We start from the raw sequence: 20,795 nt of genomic DNA, 5'->3' as shown, positions 1-20,795 counted from the left end.
TTCCCACCCATTTAGTTACTCTTATTTTGTTTTGGTTATATACTATAATTTTGTTATATTCTCTAATTAATGTATAAGTAAAACAAAAATTTTGTTTTCTAATTTTTTAATCACAAAATGAAAATAAAATTTTTGTTTTTGAAAAACAAAAATGCGTTCTTTTATTTTTCAATTTTAAAAACAAAAAACAAAAGTGTGTTCTGTAAAGTTCATTTTTATTTTCATTTTTTTGATTTTATTTAAGTCGGGTCTAGGTCCAGGGTCGAATTCGAATCTAGGTCAGAGGTCGGGTTCAGCACAAGGGCCGTGGGAGAAGATTTGGGTTCGGGTCTTGTCAAAGTCCAAAATATTGATTAAGAAAAAAAAATATTTAAAGTGATTTTTTTTTTATTTCTAAAATTTTGATTCTCAATTAAAAAATTGAAAAGCAAAAACAGTTTTATAGATTATGTTTTTAAAAAATATTTTCACTTCTCTAATTTTAAAAACAAAAAATTAATTAAAAAAGTGTTACCAAACGCCACCTAAACTATTCTTTTTTTTTTTTTTTGCTCTTCAAACTCTTCACAATGCTTGAAACCTCATAAAACTCAAGCTAAAATTCTTCACAAGAAGAAGAATAGTTATTATCTTGCAGAATTGACTAAGATTAATGGAATATAATGCAGTAGTTTTAAAAAAATAAAATAGTTTTACTAGCCTTTCAAAAATAGATTTTTTTAATTAAATGAATTATGCACACCATGGCTTTAATCAAATTTAAGAATAATAATTTACTTTTAATTGTAAAAATTATAACTTATATTGTTTAGACTTTAGATACACATAATAATAATCTTACCTTATAACTAATAATATTTTTTCTTTAATTCTTGATAGTATCACTTTTAAATAATGTAGAAAAAAACTAGCATAAAATTTAGTTTACGTGCCTCGCACGTAGCTTTTCACTAGTATATATATATGTGATAAATAATTATTTAAATTTTACTTTTTACATTATGAAATATTTAATTTTTTCAAAAAAAATTACATGTAATCCTAATAACTAAAACACAAATTCTCCTGCACACCAAAATAAGTTAGGATCTACCAAAACATCTTTTGGAATATGGTATACTACAAATTTGTCTAGAAGATATATTTTTTAAAAATTTATAAAAAAAATAGATGTGTGTTTATTAAAAGACAAGTATACGTGGCCTTTTAATAAAAGCTGTCACAACTCACCAACTCAACTGAACAAATTAAATATTGTTTCAGGTTCTGCCTTTTTGTGCTCCATTTAGGCTTTGGTTGTCTTATTTGCTCTGTTTTTATTCAAACGGTTGCCTTTGTTTGTTATTGTTCTTACTTCTTTGTATATATCTCATCAAACAATAATACCAAATTCACAACAATTAATAATTACAATATTTCCTTTCAAAAAAATAATTACAATATTTTAATTTTTGACTCAAAATATAAAATAAAAATATCATATATAACATGTACCTTACACTTACCATTAGTGTTGTTTTAAATATGTAGTTGGAGTTTGACACAAAATCGATACAAATTCAGTAGATACAAACATGATCAGGTATAAAAAATTATAGGTTTAAGCACAACACGACATGAGATGCACAAAAAACACGACATGTAAGCATGAATAGACTAACTCGAAAAGTACGACACACGACAAATTCGAAAAGCACGACACAATACATTAAAAAACTTTATAATTTATTAATAAAAATAATAAAATATAAATTGAAAAACCGTGTTTTTGCAAATGTCAGTTGTATATAAGAAAATATAAAAACTGTACGCGTTTGCAGCAGCAGAAAGTAATTCTGCCACAAAGAACGAACGAGCGAGAATATAAAATATTTGCAGAAAAATAAATAACTTGACACAAGAGATTTATACGTGGTATCAGTGTTCTCCCGAACACTCCTAGTCCACGGGGCCACGCCCAGAGAATGAAATCAATTAATAAAGTATCAAAATTACAAAGACAATTGACTTAAACAAGTTTAGACTCCCTCTAAAGTATTGCCGCAATCCTTTGTAATCCACTTTATGAATCTGACTTCTTGAAACACCTTCAAGCCCGAACTCCCTTCGTCTTTGAAGTGTGAGTGCTTACTTCCTCCCGAAGTAAGGCTTCAACAAGTCTTCTCCCGAAGACCAAGTGCTTACTTCCTCCCGAAGTAAGGTTTCAACAAGTCTTCTCCCGAAGACCAAGTGCTTACTTCCTCCCGAAGTAAGGCTTTATCAAGTCTTCTCCCGAAGACCAATCTCTTGTTCAGTCAAGTAGTTCTTCACAACCTCTAGGATAGAGTAAGAACAGAAATAGAACAACTAGAACCTAGATGAACAACTAGGCTCTCACAAAACAAAGAAAGACTCTCTTCTCTCAAAAGATAAATGTAGAAAATGAATAATGGAAGAGGTAATTCGAATGGTTGCTCTCTAGGCTCTATTTATAGACCATAGAAACCAAAGAGGCAACCACAAGTTCGAATTAGCAGCTGTACAAAAACTTTCCAAAAGAAACACGATCTGCTACATCGGATTCGGATGCTGACGCAGCAGGTCTGCCCAGAAACGGGAAACTTACTAAAATCGGGTCCGATCTTCTTTCAATGCTTGATTCCTGCCAAAAATAGATTAGATATTCTGATTGTATCAAGATACAATCGAAATTAATAAGGAAAAGGCAATAAACAAAGTTTCCCTGAAAAAGACAACTTTCCAAAAGAGAATTCCTTCTCTTTTGAGAAGTTTTCAACAAAGGAAAGTTCAGCTGAAAGTGCAACTTTCCAAACAAGGAAAAGGGCAACTACAATCTGAATTTATAAGGTAAGAAATCGAATATGAATGCACAACAATCTTACCATAAATGGAAAAATTATTTTGTCAACTAACTTGCCAAAAAAAAAAAAACTTTACATAAATTTATCAATTATAAATAAGTTAAAATAATAATAAAATTTGTAAGATTTAATATTATAATTTTATAATTAAAATATAAAAAACTAAAATTATATATTAATTTATTTATAGGGTGTCATTTAAAAATTTGAGTATTTATAAGTAAATATTTAAATTTTAATGATATTAATATTTTTTTTAATATGATTATCAGTAAATTGTTGTTCAAAATTTATATAAATATAACTAAAGTTTTGAAATATACATATAAATTATAATTTAGTAGTTATAAAAATATATTTATATGAAAAAGTAAAGCACGAATTTAAACCTGAATATAAAAATAGGCTGGCCTATTTAAGAAATACAGGTCGACACTAGTAAAGCACAACACAAATCTGAGCACGACAAGAAAATATCGAGCCTACGAGTCGTCCCGAGCCTTCCCTTCAAAAATATTGGCACAACACGGCACAACTCATATTTTTCTGTGACATCACCTGTTTTTTAAAAGTACGAATAAATACAGACTGAACCAGCACGACACACATGAACTTACAACACTAGTTACTCTATTACTTAAAAAGAAAATATATAAATATATTTATGTTTTATGAAATGTGAATATAAAATAAAAAAATATTATTCTTTTTCTTAAAAAAAATGTTACTAATTAAATTTAAACTCGCTACACATATCTCTAATATCTTTTATTTTTCAAACATTATAATTCAAATTTAAACTCACTGTGTATATTTTTTTTTCAACCATGCAATTCAAATTTAAACTCATTCAACACATCTAAAAAAATATATATTTTTATTATTTTTTTTTTATCCAATGCACATATCTATAAAATATTTTTTTTATTATTGTTTTCTTTTTAAACAATAAAATAGGAAAAGTGTTTATGTTTTTTAAAAAGTTGTTACCTATTGCGGTTACTAAAAAATATTTTTTATTGTTATTTTTTTTTAAAAAAATAAATATAAAAAATGTGTATAATATTTCTAAAAAATAAAAATATTATAAAATTAAAAGTATTATAGTTAAAGTAAAATTATAATTAACAACAAATTTTAAATATTATCATATTTTCTTTTAATAAATAACACTTAACTTAAATATTTATTAATTAAAAATAATATTGTTTAATGAATAACATAAAAATAATAATTATACATTCTAAAAATATACATAACTAAAATAAAAATTAAAAATTAAAAAATAACTAAATAAACGTGCATTTATAATATTAATCTCATTTATATATATGAAAAAACGATGTAATTTGTGAAACTCAAAATTAATGCCTTTTTTTTAAATAATTTTTTGGATAATTGTATATGGTACATTATTTTAAAAAAGTCGATCATCTAACACAATACTTATCTATTTTTGTAGAAAAAAAAGGAGAGAAATTTTTTTAATTCTATTTTTTCAATTATTGTGTACGTTTAATTTATTTAAAATCATTGTATGTAAAATTTTATAAATTTTGAATATTTTAAGGTATAAAAATAGATGTTGCATAATTGTTTTTTTTTATTTATAATAATTTTTTAGATTTTATTTTTAATATTATAAATTATTCAAAATTATTTGAAAATTTACTTAGTCTTTAAATAAGTAAAATGTACATATAAAAAATATATATATTAAAAATCTTTATTGCATGAGTAGAAAGATATCAAGTGTACCAAACAAATTTATACAAAATATTACATTAATTTATAGTGATAGGCTGTATATTTTACATTTATTCATTTTTACCGATTCAATTAATTGTGTCCACTCCCCCACCACTTCGAGCTCTATCTTTCTTTCTTCTTTTTTTTTTTCAATGTTAATTTCTTTTCTTCAATCCGTAGTAGTGAGCTCGATCAAAAATGGTGGGTTGAAAGAAAGTTCATGTCACTTTAAGTTATTTATATATAAGTCTTTTTTTTTTTTTTTTTTTTGTTGCAGAGAGCTCTCTTTGTTGTGGATTAGCTACGTAGATGGAGTTTTGTAGAGAGAGAGGAATCGTGAGAAGGTTGTTGATGATTGTAGGGAAGAGAGAGCATAACTTTGGTGTGTATATATATGACTATTTCTTTTTTAATTTTATATGTCTTTATTTTTTCTTACATAATATAAAATTACAATAAGATTGATAAAAGTTGTGAGTTGGGTGCATGGAGGAGTTACAAGTGTGATAGGAAAGTTTAGGGATCACATGAGAAAATTTTAGAAAAAATGAAATAGTGATAAGTGGAACTGTATAAATTTAAATTAATATCTTGTTTGAATTAATTTTTGTTATTTTTTTTTTATAATGAGTACATATTTACCTTTCTAATGAAATAGTGATAAGTGGAACTAAAAGAAGCATGGAGTTCCATCTCAAAAGGATGAAAACTTGGTATGTATATGGCTTTGATATCATATTTAAAAATATGGAATTTCATTTCAAAATTAATTGATGATGAGTGGAGTAGTTCATGTTCTTATATATAGCTCAATATTTTTATATTTAATCTATGTTCTCTAATATTTTTAATCATCAAATTATTATTTGTTTAATATTTTATAATTTTATCATTTTTATTAAATGTCATTTGCTCTTTTATGTTTTACTTTTTTTTTTAAATATACTACAAAGTTATTTTTTTATATAAAACTTAGTTAGAATATAAATATTTTAAATAAAAATATATTACATTAATTTTATAAAAATATTAGATAATATTAATTTTATTTATTTATATATTCATATTTATATATATTATCTATATAAATAGGGACGGGCCCACTTGTGTTAATGTGGGGCTATAACTCCCACTAACAAAATTATTACCTTTTAAAAAATTAAATTAAATTTTTTTAATTTGATAATTATAGACTAAAATAGTAAAAAAGTCCCCACAAAATTAAATAAATCTAGTAAGAATGATTATAATATATGTATAAATATTTTTTAATAATAAAAAGCTCCCACAAAGAAAAAATTCTAGATCTATCACCGTATATAAATGTATGCATTTGAGAGTACTTAATACAACTCTCAACTAGTTTTTGTTTATTATAAACTTTTAGCAATTTAAAAGAATAAAAGTATTACCAAGATAATGAGTATATATTTACCTTTCTTTTAGTACATATATTTTTGAGTTGATGTATAAGTGAATTTTAGTTGTTTCAAGTTTGTTTTATTTTTTTCATCAAAAGAAAAAGTTTATTTTATTTTTTGAGGTTATTATTTAATTGTTCGTTTGATATTATTTAGTTCTTCAAACAAGGAAAAAAAATTATATTTATTTTTCATGGGTACATACATTTTTAGAATTTTGTAGTTCAATTTAATTATTACTCAAATTACTTTTATTCCTAGTTGCCTAATCTCTGGCAATATCATGGTGGCTTTTGAAATCATGCATTATCTTAAGAGGAAGACTAAAGGCATGAAAGATTTTATGGCCTTTAAATTATGTATGAGCAAGGTGTATGATCGTGTTGAATGGTCGTATTTGAGGGTTGTTATGCAACGATTGGGCTTTACTGATTGGTCATTGGTGGATTAGTTTGATCCTTCATTGTGTTACTTTTGTGAGGTATAACGTGATTAATAGTGGTCATCTTCTGAGGCCTATTGTGCCTAATCGCAGTATTAGAAAAGGTGACCACTCTCCATTTATTTATTCATTATCTGTGCAGAAGGATTCTTAAACTTTACTTGAAAATATGAAGCTAATCGTTTGTTGCAAGGTTGCCGAGTTGCCCAAGAAGCCCGTAATGTTACTCATATGTTATTCGCAGATTATAGCTACCTTTTTTGTCAATCTTCTCCTCATTCAGCCAGACGTGTGCTAAATCTCCTACGTTCTTTCGAGAAGGCTTCAGGTCAAAAGGTGAATCTTGATAAATTTTTAATTTTCTTCAGCTCCAACACTGTTGCAGATTGTTGAGTTGCTATCTGCGAAGCACTTAATATGCTTGAAGCTTTTGAAAACAACATGTATCTCGGCTTGCCAAACACTATGAGCAGGAACAAAAAATCAATTCTTGGTTTTCTCAAAAATAAGACTCAAAACAGAATTTTTAATTTGAATGGGAAGCTTTTGTCACGATCTGGTAACTAAACTCTTCTTAAATCGATGGTTCAGTCTCTATCTTCTTATGCTATGAGCATATTTTTGCTCCCTGTTGGCACGTGTTCTGATATAGAAAGGTTAATGTCCCAATTTTGGTGGAAGACAAGCTCCTCCATAGGAAATGGTAATATTTGGATGAATTAGGACCATATGCCTTATCATATGTAACATCCCCGCTTCAAGCCTCTGGACCCTTACACCCACGGACTCATGGCTCTTATGCACGAGTACGCTACCCTGGTTGCTACCTAGATTGATGACTGACCCTACAGACCAACACGAGTGTTTCCAGCGTGCTTTGTCCTCATTCACACGCTTCTTGGGAAAACTTCCCAAGAGGTCACCCATCTTCAAATTACCCTAAGTCAAGCACGCTTAACTGTAGAGTTCTTTCGTGATGGGCTACCGAAAAACAAGATGCATCTTATTGATATAGGTAGTACCAATCAATCCATTTAAGCCTCTAAAACTGTGTAGTCCCATACCTACACAGTCTCAGAATCATCCCACTTGACCTTCCCCAAGCGATGCGGGATTGCGCAGCTTACCTGGTGTTTCCCTTTACGAATCACGGGACTACTGACTGTCACAATCACCCTGCCTAACGGGGTCTGACATCCTCGTCGACCACACTTCCAGCTGGGTCAAGGCTCTGATACTATTTGTAACATCCCCGCTTCAAGTCTTCATTGGGCCTTTACAACCACAAACTCATGGCTCTTATACACGAGTACGCCACTCTGGCTACTTCCTGGATTGATGACTGACCCTACAGACCAACACGAGTGTTTCCAGCGTGCTTTGTCCTTACTCGCACGCTTCTTGGGAAAACTTCCCAAGAGGTCACCCATCTTGAAATTACCCCAGGTCAAGCACGCTTAACTATGGAGTTCTTTCGTGATGGGCTACCAAAAAACAAGATGCATCTTGTTGATATAGGTAGTACCAATCAATCCATTTAAACCCTCTTCAACTGTGTAGTTCCATACCTACACAGTCTCAGATTCATCCCACTTGACCTTCCCCAAGCGATGTGGGATTGCACAGCTTACTTGATGTTTCTCCTTACGGATCACGGGACTACTGATTGTCACGATTTCTTGGTGCAGATTGCGACGGGGTCCGTTAGCCCGCTAAGATTTTTTAACGTCCCCATTTCAAGCCTTTATTGGGCCCTTATACTCACAGAATGATGACTCTTATACACGAGTACGTCACTATGGATGCTTCATAGACTGATGACTGGGCCTACAAACCAACACGAGTGTTTCCAGCGTGCTTTGTCCTCACTCGCATGCTTTTTGGGAAAACTTCCCAGGAGGTCGCTCATCCTGAAATTATCCCAAGTCAAGCACGCTTAAATGTGGAGTTCTTTCGTGATGGGCTACCGAAAAACAAGATGCAACTTGTTGATATAGGTAGTACCAAATAATCTATTTAAGCCCTCTTCAACTGTGTAGTCCCATACCTACATAGTCTTAGAATCATCACATTTGACCTTCCTTAGGCGGTGTGGGATTTCACAGCTTACCTAGTATTTCCACTTACGGATCACGGGACTACTACTTGTCACAATCACCCCCTTACGGGGTCTGACGTCCTCGTCGACCACACTTCTGGCTGGGTCAAGGCTTTGATACCGTTTGTAACGTCCCCACTTCAAGCCTCCATTGAGCCCTTACACCCATGGAATGATAGCTCTTATACACGAGTACGTCACTGTGAATGCTTCATGGACTGATGACTGGCCCTACAGACCAACATGAATGTTTCCAGCGTGCTTTGTCCTCACTCGCACGCTTCCTTGGAAAACTTCCCAGGAGGTCATCCATCCTAAAATTACCCCAAGTCAAGCATGCTTAACTGTGGAGTTCTTTCATGATGGGCTACCGAAAAACAAGATGCACCTTATTGATATAGGTAGTACCAAATAATCTATTTAAGCCATCTTCAACTGTGTAGTCCCATACTTACACAATCTTAGAATCATCACACTTGACCTTCCCTAGGCGGTGTGAGATTTTACAACTTACCCAGTATTTCCCCTTACAGATCACGGGACTACAGGCTGTTACATCTTAAGACTGAAAGTGCTTTGGGGTTTAGATGCCTTTGTGATTTTAATCTTGCTATTTTAGCAAAACAAGGATGGAGGTTCTTAACTAATCTTCATTCCCTTGTTGGAAAGTTCTACAAAGCTCGTTATTTTTCAAGAGGTGACCTTCTCACTGCTGAGTTGGAAGAGAATCCCAGTTTTATTTGGAGAAGTATATGGAGTGCTCAAAGTCTTGTTCGGGTGGGTGTTAGAAGAATTGTTGGTACCGGTTGTAAGGTTAGTATTTTAGAGCATCCATGGCTCCCTAATAATACTAATCCTTATGTCTCATCTTCTCATTCAAGCTTGGTCAATCAAAATATCCAATCTCTGTTTCATCCTATCTCTAATTGTTGGGATGTTGATCTTATGCATGACCTGTTTAATTTGCACGATGCTGATCTTATTTCTGTTCATTTGTGCTCCTCTGCTTCTTGCGATTATTGGTCTGGGTTGGTGAACATTCTGATGGCTTTTCTATAAAAAGTGCTTACACATTGTTACAAAAGCAAGGTGATTCAAGAGTAATAATTCTGGTTTCTGGCACAAACTCTGGCATCTCAAAATACCTCCCAAAGTTAAGAACCTGCTTTTGGTTGTCTTCCAACAATCACTCAACTACATAGAAAGAGTATCGAAGTGTCTTCTATATGTCCTGTGTGTAAAAGTGATATTTAATCGACTTTTTATGTGCTAGTTTCTTGTCCCTTTGCTTGTGCTTGCTCAAATAAAGTTGGACTTGGCTGAATTCTTTTTTTAACAATTCAGACGAAGATGAGATTTGCACGGTCACTATGTTATGTTGGGCTCTTTGGAAATCTAGAAATAAACTAGTTTGGAATAATATAAAATAGGGCTATTTACAAAAATATGGGAAAATAAAGATAAGTTTTGATATATATGACATAAAAACTTAATTACACTAAATATGACATTTTTTTAAAAAACTTACAAATATGGGAAAAAGTCTTGAGGAATGCCATAAAAAACTTTAAATTTGTGTTTCTTTTTATTTATTATTTCTTTTTTAAAAAAATAAAATACTAAAATAAATAAAAAATGATCTCAACTATAGATATTATTTTTTTTTACAAAAATTAAACTTGTTTTTTTTTTTTATTTAAACTACTATTTTTTTTCTTTGTTTTTTTTGTTAAAAACTAATTATTTCATTAAAAGCAGAAAAAAAAACCAGTTTCATCAACATCATCCTGAAGAAAAATGTTAGGCTAAAATTAGTCTAAGATTCGGGTCATATTTCGGTTAGTTTTCACTCTTTGTTTCTAGTTTTAGGGCTATATTACGCTTGATTCTTTTGTTTCGGCATTTAAAGAAAGTATGTACAAGAATTGAGGAAAAATGGTGAAAGAATCGAGAAGAAAAACCAAGATTGGTGTCGCTGCCTGTTCCCGTCGCGACGGGGAATTTGCCAGTCGCGACGGGAACTGGCAGAAAGTTTTCAAGAAATTCGAAGTTGAACTCCCGTCGCGACGGGGACCCTTATGACGGGATTTTTGGGCAGTTTCGTAATTTCACGAATTTTAAAGATGAGAATTGGTTTAAATAGTAAGGGTTCGTGAAAATTAGGGGGGATTCAGAATTGGAACCCTAGAAACAAAGGAGGAGGCTAGAAGAGCGGCTTGTGGCGACCCGAATCAATTGCTTCAACTAGTTCTTTCTCTTCTCTTAAATTTTTCTATGTTATTTTCTGTTTCAATGTTAATTGTGGATTTGATTATGGATGTTTTGAACTAAACACCTATTTAGGGAGAATGATGAATGTTGTTTAAGTTTTTCCTAGTTAATGATTAATTGCCATTCCTCCATCTTGATTGTGAACACTATTCATATTTGTGTTTAATTTCCATGTGCAAGATTGATCACCTTTTACATGTTTTATGATCTCAATTCGAAATCTGAAAAGTGAGAATTGAGAATGCCAAAATTGGATAGTCTAGGTTTTGATGTGAAACGAAAGTATTTACATAGCCTTTGTGACATTTAGATTATTGCTTAATGCTGATTTCATGTTAGTTTAATTAAGAGATTAATTAGAGAGCATGAGATTTAGAACCTAGAAGATCTGAAAAGAGCTAGGTTAATTCATAATCTGTCATTCACTTCAAGAGAAGGATAGCATTTAAACATTAACATTGGTAACTTAACAACAGGATTCGTCTCCCTATTTTCTTATCTTGATTAATCTCCCTTTTGTTAGTTTTAATTTCCTGAATTGTTTTATTTAATTCATAAAAAGTATTCTTTTACCAGATAGAATCAATAGTATAATTTAGTAGTAATTAGTCCAATTCCCTGTGGTTCGACCTCACCTGTGTGAGTTTAGTACTTGATTGCGTATACTTGCGTAGTGATTATAAATTTAGCAACAAAAAAACAATATAAAAAATTATAATCTAAAGATAATATAAACTTTAAAAATCAGTTTCATCAACATTGAAATAAACTATTAATTTCATTAAAAGAATAAAAAAAATAGTTTCATTATGTTATTAGAATTTTTTTCAAGTTACTTTTTTATTATTTTATTTCTAGGTTGGAAACTTACATTTATATTTTGTTATTAAATTATTGGTAGGTATTATGTGTTGTTTTGATTATATTTGTAATTAGTATATATATATATTTTTTTTGTATATTTGTGTGTGTATGGTTTTATTTGATTGTCTGATGAAACTGGTTTCAATTAACTTTATTATTAACATTTGTATTTTGTTATGATTTTTTATAACGTCAAAACTGGTTTCACATGTCGAAACTGGTTTCACAGATTTTAACTGTTCTTTAATAGGGTTGCTCAATTTTTATGATATTATTATATATTTTTTAGTTTGTATAAAACCAGTTTTCTTATTGTATGATATTTGAACAACAATTTTTATTTTATTTTAATTAATCAGTTTCTGACACACATATTATTTTATTATTTTCATAACTGGTTTTTTTAAGTAACTAGTTTTTATAACTAATTTTTTTTTATTGTTGTTCATAATTGAATTTTATTCAATTTTTTATTAATTTATTTCAAGAAACTGGTTTTTATTTGTTTGTTTTTATTTTGGTTGTTTTACTAACTGGTTTCTCACATTCCACTGTTTTTTTTGTTATTCTTTTATGGTTTTTATTGCACTTTTGTCTCTTTAATTTTCTTTGTTTCTTTTTTTTTTCTCTTTCATTTTAATTTATGATTCTCTTTGTTATATTTGCTGCATATTGTATGTTTAAATTAACTCTAATTTTTGAGCAAGCAAATAAAAAATTAAATGCCAAAATAAAGAATGAAGTTAGAAGTTTGATTATTAGGTATTGATATAAAATTTATATGTTCGAAAGCTTGGTTTTTAAATTTAGTATCGTTAATTTGTAAAAGTTTAGTTATTAGGCATTGTGTATTTTTTATTATGTTATTGATGAAACTATTTTTTTTTTTGCCTCTTTTAATGAAATATTTCGTTTCTTTTAATATTGATGAAACTGGTTTTTAAAGTTAGTATCGTCTTTAGATTGTAATTTTTTTCATTATCTTGTTGATGAAACTATTTTTTGTATTCTTTAAATGAAATTATTAGTTTCTTTCAATGTTGATGAAACTAGTTTTTAAAGTTTGGATTCTTTTTAGATTATGATTTTTTATATTGTTTTTTTTTTTCAGGATGATGTTGATGAAACTGGTTTTTTTTTTCTGCTGTTTTTAATGGAATAATTAGTTTTTAACAAAAAAAAAACAACAAATAGTAGTTTAAATAAAAAACAAGTTTAATTTTTGTAAAAAAAAAAAAATAAATAAAAAAATGTACACTTATTATATATATTAAGAGAAAAAAAATTAGGTTGAGAAAAAAAATTAAAAAAAAAAAAGAGAGACAAAAAAAGAAATTAAAAAAACAATAGAGAGAGATAAGCGAAAGAAAGAAAAAAAAAAAGTAAAGAATCGACTTAAAAGTTGAAAAGAAAAAAGAGAGCCAAAATTGACTAAAATATATATAAAAAAGACAAAAAAAAAAACTTTTTGAAGTTTCAATAAGTAAAAAAGAAAAAAAAATTAATAAAAGTATAAAAATAAAATGTTCTTGTCAAATTAAAAATGTAATGTTTGAAAAAAAATGTAATATTTGGTGTAAATTTTTCAAATAAAAAGAAACCCTAAAATGTAAGTGTAAAATAAATTAAAAAATAAATAAAACTAATTAAGCTAAAAACAAAAACATAAAATATGGGATTGGATAATAAGTTTATAAAAATATGGCATATCAAATACCATAAAAAATCTTAAATGTAAAAAAATGCCATAGAAGAGTGGCAAACTTAAAAATGCCATATTTTTCTAACTTTGTTATGAAATCCCATATTTCATGTAATTTTCACTATAAAATATCTCCCTCAATTTATGATGTTATTTAAAGCCCAGTCAGGTCTGACCATGTGTATAGGCAGGCTAGGCCTGTGTCTAGGGCCCACCCAATCCAGAGCCCAAAATTTTTTTTTCCTCTTTTAAAATTATATAATTTGTTTTTACTGATTTTGAAAAATATTACTTTTTTTTTTAACATAAAGGCCGAATTTTTTTTTTCTATGACCTACTTTGTTTCAGGGCCAGCACTGAGCTTAGTGTAAATTGTCTTTATCATCAACCTTAATAGGATCAAATGATGATAGTATTGAGTTTCGGGCTTCACTTGTTTCAAACACAATCAAGGTAAATATAGGAGCAACAATATTTGATTCGAAGAAGAAATTTGGTTTTAGAATTGTTGCAAGAGATGATACTGAGTCTTTAACTGAGGCTAAAAGTTTATGCTACAGTGGGCAGTATACTGCCAAAATGGTCAAAGTTACGGGTGTGAATGAATCTCTTTTTTGAGCATTGTCTTCTAATTAGCAACTGGTCATTAAAATTGATAGTCTTGTTCAAACTATCCGTAGTAATGTTCACATATTTCGGCTTTTAGTTAAAAACTGAGTATTTTTATCTCTTTTATGTAATGTTCAATTCTTATCTCTACTATGTTGCTAGAAGCTGTTGGTTTTTTTTAGATTGTAGCTTTCTAGTACATACTGCTCCAATAGAGCTTCATACTCTTTTTGTACTCCTATGAAATTTTTTATTCAAAAAAAAAATCTCAAAATAACGATTTCGATAATAATTATTATTAAAATATACGATCTAATATAAAATTATACTATTTAAAATGGTTAAAATTATACAATATTTTTGCAGCTTTTATTTGGAGTAAGATTTATTACGGTCCAATCACAAACTTACAAAGATTTAGTCATTTTTTTATTTCAACAAAATTCAATGCAGCTCAACCAGTCAAGCTTATCTCTTATACTATAAGCTTACTTGATTTTAGAAGAAATGGAGGAGAGCCCACGTGCACCGTGGTCTATCACGTGGCATCCATATAATCCTACGTGCACATTCCTAATCCTCCACCGAAATAATAATAATAAAAATTAGAAAAAAAAGGAAAAAAACAAAAAAAGAGAGCAATAATCAAACATACTCAAGCTTAGATAATCACACAACGTGTCAAAACCGCATTGGCTCAGAACACAAGATAGTTGTAAAAGGTTTTTGACTTTTTGTGTAAATTGAAGAAACTAGAAGCAAGAGATGATGGGGTTTGACTCTACTTAAACCTGTCGTTACTGAGAAATTTCTCACAAAACGACAAAACGTTTTTACACAGTTCCATTCTGGTCCGACCCAGCTCCGACACCTCGCTTGCCATGTGCCGAAAACCAATGCCCTCGACATTTGTTAAGTTTTTTTCTTTCTTTAATTCACTCTTATTAGGAGGCTAATTTAATCATAAACTTACAGCTCAAGTCATTACTAATCCTAATTAATTAACTTTCGTCATTAAATTAAAACTAATCTAATTCATTATTAAGAAAGAAAAAAGAAATATATATATATAAAAGTTGGATAGAAAAGAACAGAGCCATGACTTTTAGTTAGTTTTTCCTCTCTCTCTCTCTCTCTCTCTCTTTCTATTAAGAAAGCTCAAATACAGAGTTTTTGTCTTCTGTAACTCTCTATCTAGATACTTCTTTCTCTCTTTCTTTCTGGAGATTTATGTAATAAAGATCGAGGAACAAGAAGAAGTTGGGAAAGTTTTCGTTTTATTTTGTTAAGCTAAAGCTGAAATGTTTTATTTTTTTTTCTGGGGGGTTTCAAATTTGGACTGTTTGATCGGATTTTAAGTTTTGGGAATCGTAGTTAATACTTTTCAGTTCTTCGTGGGTTTTTGTGTTCTTCTTTTTTTTTAAAAAAAAAAAAAAATAATCGTGGAACTGAAAAAGGTTGTATTTTTATTTTTACAGTCTTGGGTTTAATCATTGTGTTTATGGGGTAATGTGAATTTTAGTCAGACCCATTTTAGAGAGCTGGTAGGTCTTTCCAAAAAAAAAAAAAGCTGAATTGACTGGTAGATAAGAGAAAAAGACTGAGATAGTTGGAGTTGGGACGGAACCCTAAAAAGAAAAAGAAAAATAATAAAAATGAAAGCTTTGCTCTCAAAAAGCTTCTTTGGAATTTTTGAGATAAATGCTCTCTGGATTTTCTTCTATTTTGTCTAGTAGTACTCTTCAGTAGATTGTTTCAGAAGAAACCCTAAAAATAAAGGATAAGATTAAAAAAGAAAAAAAGAGTGTTTTTGTTAAAGAATTGGTTATGGCGACCGAGTTAGAAAATTCCTCTACGGTTTCCGGCGAAGCAAGTGTTTCTTCTTCTGGGAATCATACTGTGGTTCCTCCTCCTGCTCCTCCTAAATCTACTGCTAAGAAAAAGCGAAACCTACCCGGAATGCCAGGTAGTTAAAGATGAGATTTTTATTCATATATATGAATTTGATTTGAGTTTTGGAGTTTTGGGGGTGTTTTATTCATGGGTTTTTTTTTTTTGACATTCAGATCCAGATGCAGAGGTAATTGCTCTGTCTCCGAAGACCCTTATGGCTACAAATCGATTCATTTGTGAAATTTGCAATAAAGGGTTTCAGAGAGATCAGAATCTGCAACTCCATAGAAGAGGTCATAATCTTCCATGGAAGCTTAGACAGAGGACTAGTAAGGAAGTGAAGAAGAGGGTTTACGTGTGCCCTGAAGCTTCTTGTGTCCACCATGATCCGTCTAGAGCTTTGGGTGATCTTACCGGAATCAAGAAACATTTTTGCCGGAAACACGGCGAGAAGAAGTGGAAATGCGATAAGTGTTCGAAGAAATACGCTGTTCAGTCTGATTGGAAAGCCCATTCCAAGATTTGTGGTACCAGAGAGTACAAATGCGATTGTGGAACCTTATTTTCAAGGTAATTTCTTTTCTTTTTTTTTTTTCCTTCAAATTTATTTCAATTTTGGGTTTTGGGTTTCTGAAATTGTTTGTTGTTTTTTGGGTTTTTGAAGGAGAGATAGCTTTATTACTCATAGAGCGTTCTGTGATGCTTTGGCTGAAGAAAGCGCAAAAACCCATACTCCGGCTCCAGCTCAGGCTCCGGCTCCGGCTCCGGCTCCGGCTCAGGCTGCAAAGGCTCCTCAAAAGAAGGATCAAACTCAATTAGCTGAAAATATGAATATGGAATCGGAATCGAAAGCTCAGCTGGTGAAGTCCTCACCGCCACCAGCACCAGCACCGGCTCCGGCTCTGGCGCCGGCTCCAGCACCATCGGCGGCTCAAGCTTCGGCTTCTGTCCCATCTGGTCCTCCTCAGTCAACTGGTGTAATACCATCTTCCACTAGGCCAATTCAAACACCAAGTGAGTGATTATGACCCAAAGTTTGGATTTTTATTTTTTTTGGTTCAATCTTTTCAGTTGCTTATGTGTTTATTTTTAGTATTATCATCTTTTTTTGTCTAAAATATAAATATGCTATTTTGTCTCTCTCTTTATTTGTTTCTCCGGCTTTGGAGTGTTGTTGTTTTTGTCTGTTACTGATCTTTTATTGAACATAGATATATAGTTACTATTATTGTTTGGCTACTAATCTGGGATTTTTTTGTATGTTTTAAGAAAACTAATAATAATTACATAAGTAAAAAAAACAAACTTTTTACTGAAACCGTGGGATTCAGTTTTGTGATCTCTGTAAAGAAGTGAAGTTCATTTAGAGAGAAAGGAAAGGAAACCATTATTGGTTCTCCTCCTTTTGCTTCAAAAAATAAAAGCTCTCATAAAAGTGAAGTCTTAAACTTTCTATCGTTTTTGAGTGTTTTAGTAAGACCCTTTTAGTTTTAACACTTTTTCTTGGTTTTGTACTAACAGCAGAGTTGCCGGAAAATCCTCCACCACGCACTTTGGAAGAAGCCACCGCCACAGCCACCGCCCCATCTGCCGGAACAGGCTTAAATGGGAGCTCGAGTAGTAGCGCCACTAGTTCAAGCAGCAATGGCAGTACAAGTAGTAGTGTATTCGCAAGTTTATTCGCTTCCTCAACTACTTCAGCGAGCTTACAAGCTACTACTCAATCTCATGGATTTACTGATCTAATCCGTGGCATGGGGCGCCCGGATTGCCCTGCTGATCTCGCACCAACTTCCTCCATGGAATTACCGATTTCTCTTGGACTCTCAACGAGCCACGGATCTTCCATATTTGGTACAGCCGGGCAAGAGCGCAGGCAGTATGCACCACCACCACAGCCTGCTATGTCTGCCACTGCACTCCTTCAGAAAGCTGCTCAAATGGGCGCTGCAGCAACAAATGCCTCATTGCTTCGGGGTTTAGGGATCGTATCGTCTTCATCATCATCCGGGCATCAAGAGAATTTGCAATGGCCTCAGAGGCAAGTGGAACAAGATAGTAATTCGGTTCCCGGACTTGGTCTTGGTCTTCCTTGTGATGGAAATTCGGGTTTGAAGGAACTAATGATGGGAACTCCTTCAATGTTTGGTCCTAAGCAAACAACACTTGATTTTCTAGGACTTGGAATGGCTGCCGGGGGTACCCAAAATGGCGGTTTATCAGCATTGATTACTTCAATTGGCGGCGGTTTAGATGTAGCCACCGCGGCAGCTTCGTTTGGAGGTGGAGAATATAGTGGCAAAGACATTGGAAGGAGTTCATGATGAGAAAAAAGAAAAAAAAAAAGAAAAGAGAAGGCTTTAAAGGGTTCTTTCTAGTTAATCAAAATTAGTAAGATATAATTTTACATGTAAAAAGTAAAAAGAAAGGGGAAAAATTACCCATGAATGATGAAGGTCCACAATCACTTGAGGTCTTTCTTTTCTTTGTTCTACTCTTGCCTTGTGATGACTTGGACCAAGACTTTTGGTGGTGGTGGCTTGACTTTTTATGAAGGAAAGAAAAAAGAGCTAAAAGGAAGAAACAGAGAGACTCCCCTGTGATTTTTTTAGGGGCTATTTGTTCCTTTAGCTTAAAAAAAATAGAAGACATAGCCACTTGGATATGTTTTTGTTGTGAACTTGGTGAACTAAATATGTAAACAAGTTTCAACTACTCTGCCTTACATTTTTTATGGTTCTTTTTTCTATTGGGTTTATTATTTTCATTGTGGCAAAAAAAAAAATGTTGTAGAGGCAAAGGAGGTGAAGGTGGATGAATATGTTGGTAATTTTGTAAATAACTTTAAATCTCTTTGTAATTATCATAATGTTTTCATTTGATCAAAAATCATGGCCAAGACCTATTGAAGATAATAACAAGAAGATTTAATTATCTTGTTTGATTAATGTAACAATCAACTCTAATTGGAAGACAATGACATCTTATCAAGCCTAAATATTAATCAATTGCCAACTATATAGTTGCGTGAATGGATCTATTCACTTAAAAATCAAAATATTTAAAATAAAAATAAATAATTTATAGTAATAAATTTATTATAAAAGATGTCAACTATACCTTACACACAAGAACCTGTTTTTATGCAGTACCAAGAGGTGGCTTGTTCACCATTATTTGAGAGACTAGATCTCTTAAGTATTGTCTTATAAGTCAAATATGGCTCATTGGATACTTAAAATAAAAATATTCAACTATACAATGTATTACACTCATAATTGAGTACAGTACTATTTAACAATAGCAGTCTATAATACAATACTATCTAACATCACTTAAAAATAACCTTTTAGGATTAATTAATGATATTTTATAAAATTTATTACTTTAAATTATATAAGAAAAATACTAAAAAAGTATTATTGGTGTCTAGTATCATCCTCAATGTTATTGATATAATTAAGTATTGAGTCTCATATAACTTTAAAAAATAACTTTTTGGAATATATTTAACTAATTGTAGAGCACTGCCTATAGAAGGTGTTGGTCACCATTAGTGTATAAGTTTAATATTTTTATTATACCAATAACAATATAATATATTTAAGGCACCGTTTGTATCTCTTAGCATTTTTAATTAAATATATTTTTGACAAAATAATTAATTTTAGATGGGATTTGATTTGTAAATTTAATTAATTTCCCAAATTTAATGTACGGTGCATGTTTAATTGTCTAGTATATTTCTGCCTTAGATGACTTAGCTCTAATAGTTGGACATAACAAATTAGTTTCGATATAGTAGTGACATGTTGAGGAAAAAAACTTCAAAGATAAGTAATTTTTTCTTAAAATAATAATTGAGTTTTATCCTTAATTTAAAATTTACAATATTATCGTTTCGTTGTATAGTGTGCTAATCCACTTTCTATATCTATTTATTTTGTAGGTAGTTTTCGTACAATATGTTGTTTTTTTAGATGCCTCTTGAAGGTAGTCTGTCTAAATTTCTGAGATAACTTGGTCTTATATAAGTCGCTTTGTTTGTTGTAACTCATATTTTGAATTTGTATATCTTTGACTGGACCAGGGACGGAGGGACTTTAGCCCATGTGTGGGCTAAAGCCCTCACTCAAATATATACATCAAATTTTTTATATGTAGATATATACATATATTAATTCACTTTGCTCAATTTATTAAAGTCCAATTCACAAAAGCCCTCACTCAATATTTTAATCATGATTCATGAGCCTACTCTTATTCTAATCAAGCCCATTTTAAAAGTAGTCCAATACAAATAATAAAAAAATAATACTTTATTAAAAATAAAATAATACCATTGACAATATTTTATTTTATTTTTGTCAACAGTATTATTTTATTTTGTTGAAGATAAAAATTTGAAAGATACATTTATCATTATTTTTATTAGTTTTGACTTAATATTTATTCAAGCCCTCACTCAACTAAATTTCTGGCTTCGTCACTGGACTGGACAATTAATTTGTTAATTGAAAATTTCTCTGCGTCGAAGATTGTCATAGTGTAATTCATATCACTTTTCAAAAAAAAAAATATCTATATACTTTTTTCTTTTTTTCTTTTTTCTTTTCAAAGAAAAATCTTATTATTATACTTAAAAAAATATAATTATTATTTTATTATTATTGATGGAATTTATTGCAGTTTCGTCTTCGATTTTAAGAAAGATATTTGTTAGATGAGAAAGTATTTATGGCAAAAGTCAGAGTGATATATATATTGGAGGTTGAGTCATAATTGTCTGCTATGTATATATACATCTTATTAGGGTTTTGTTGTCCTCCATGGATGGACCACTTGTGTGTGTGAATGATTTTATAGAATAATAGAGAGAGAAGCC

General features: G+C 30.6%; 1 protein-coding gene across 1 annotated transcript; it reads left to right on the top strand.

Annotated features, from left to right (window-relative positions):
• Nucleotides 1-15,081: 15,081 nt before the first annotated feature.
• Nucleotides 15,082-18,799, top strand: LOC115714410 (zinc finger protein ENHYDROUS). The gene is made up of 4 exons (XM_030643108.2): nt 15,082-15,983; nt 16,084-16,480; nt 16,575-16,924; nt 17,432-18,799. The coding sequence occupies exons 1-4, from the start codon at nt 15,845-15,847 to the stop codon at nt 18,232-18,234; spliced, it is 1,689 nt and encodes a 562-aa protein (XP_030498968.2). The 5' UTR covers nt 15,082-15,844; the 3' UTR covers nt 18,235-18,799.
• Nucleotides 18,800-20,795: the final 1,996 nt, after the last annotated feature.

The sequence above is a fragment of the Cannabis sativa genome, chromosome 4 (assembly GCF_029168945.1).
Source record: "Cannabis sativa cultivar Pink pepper isolate KNU-18-1 chromosome 4, ASM2916894v1, whole genome shotgun sequence".
Taxonomy (NCBI): Eukaryota; Viridiplantae; Streptophyta; class Magnoliopsida; order Rosales; family Cannabaceae; genus Cannabis; species Cannabis sativa.
Note: the sequence above shows the minus strand (reverse complement) of the source record. Positions and strands in the feature narration are given on the sequence as shown.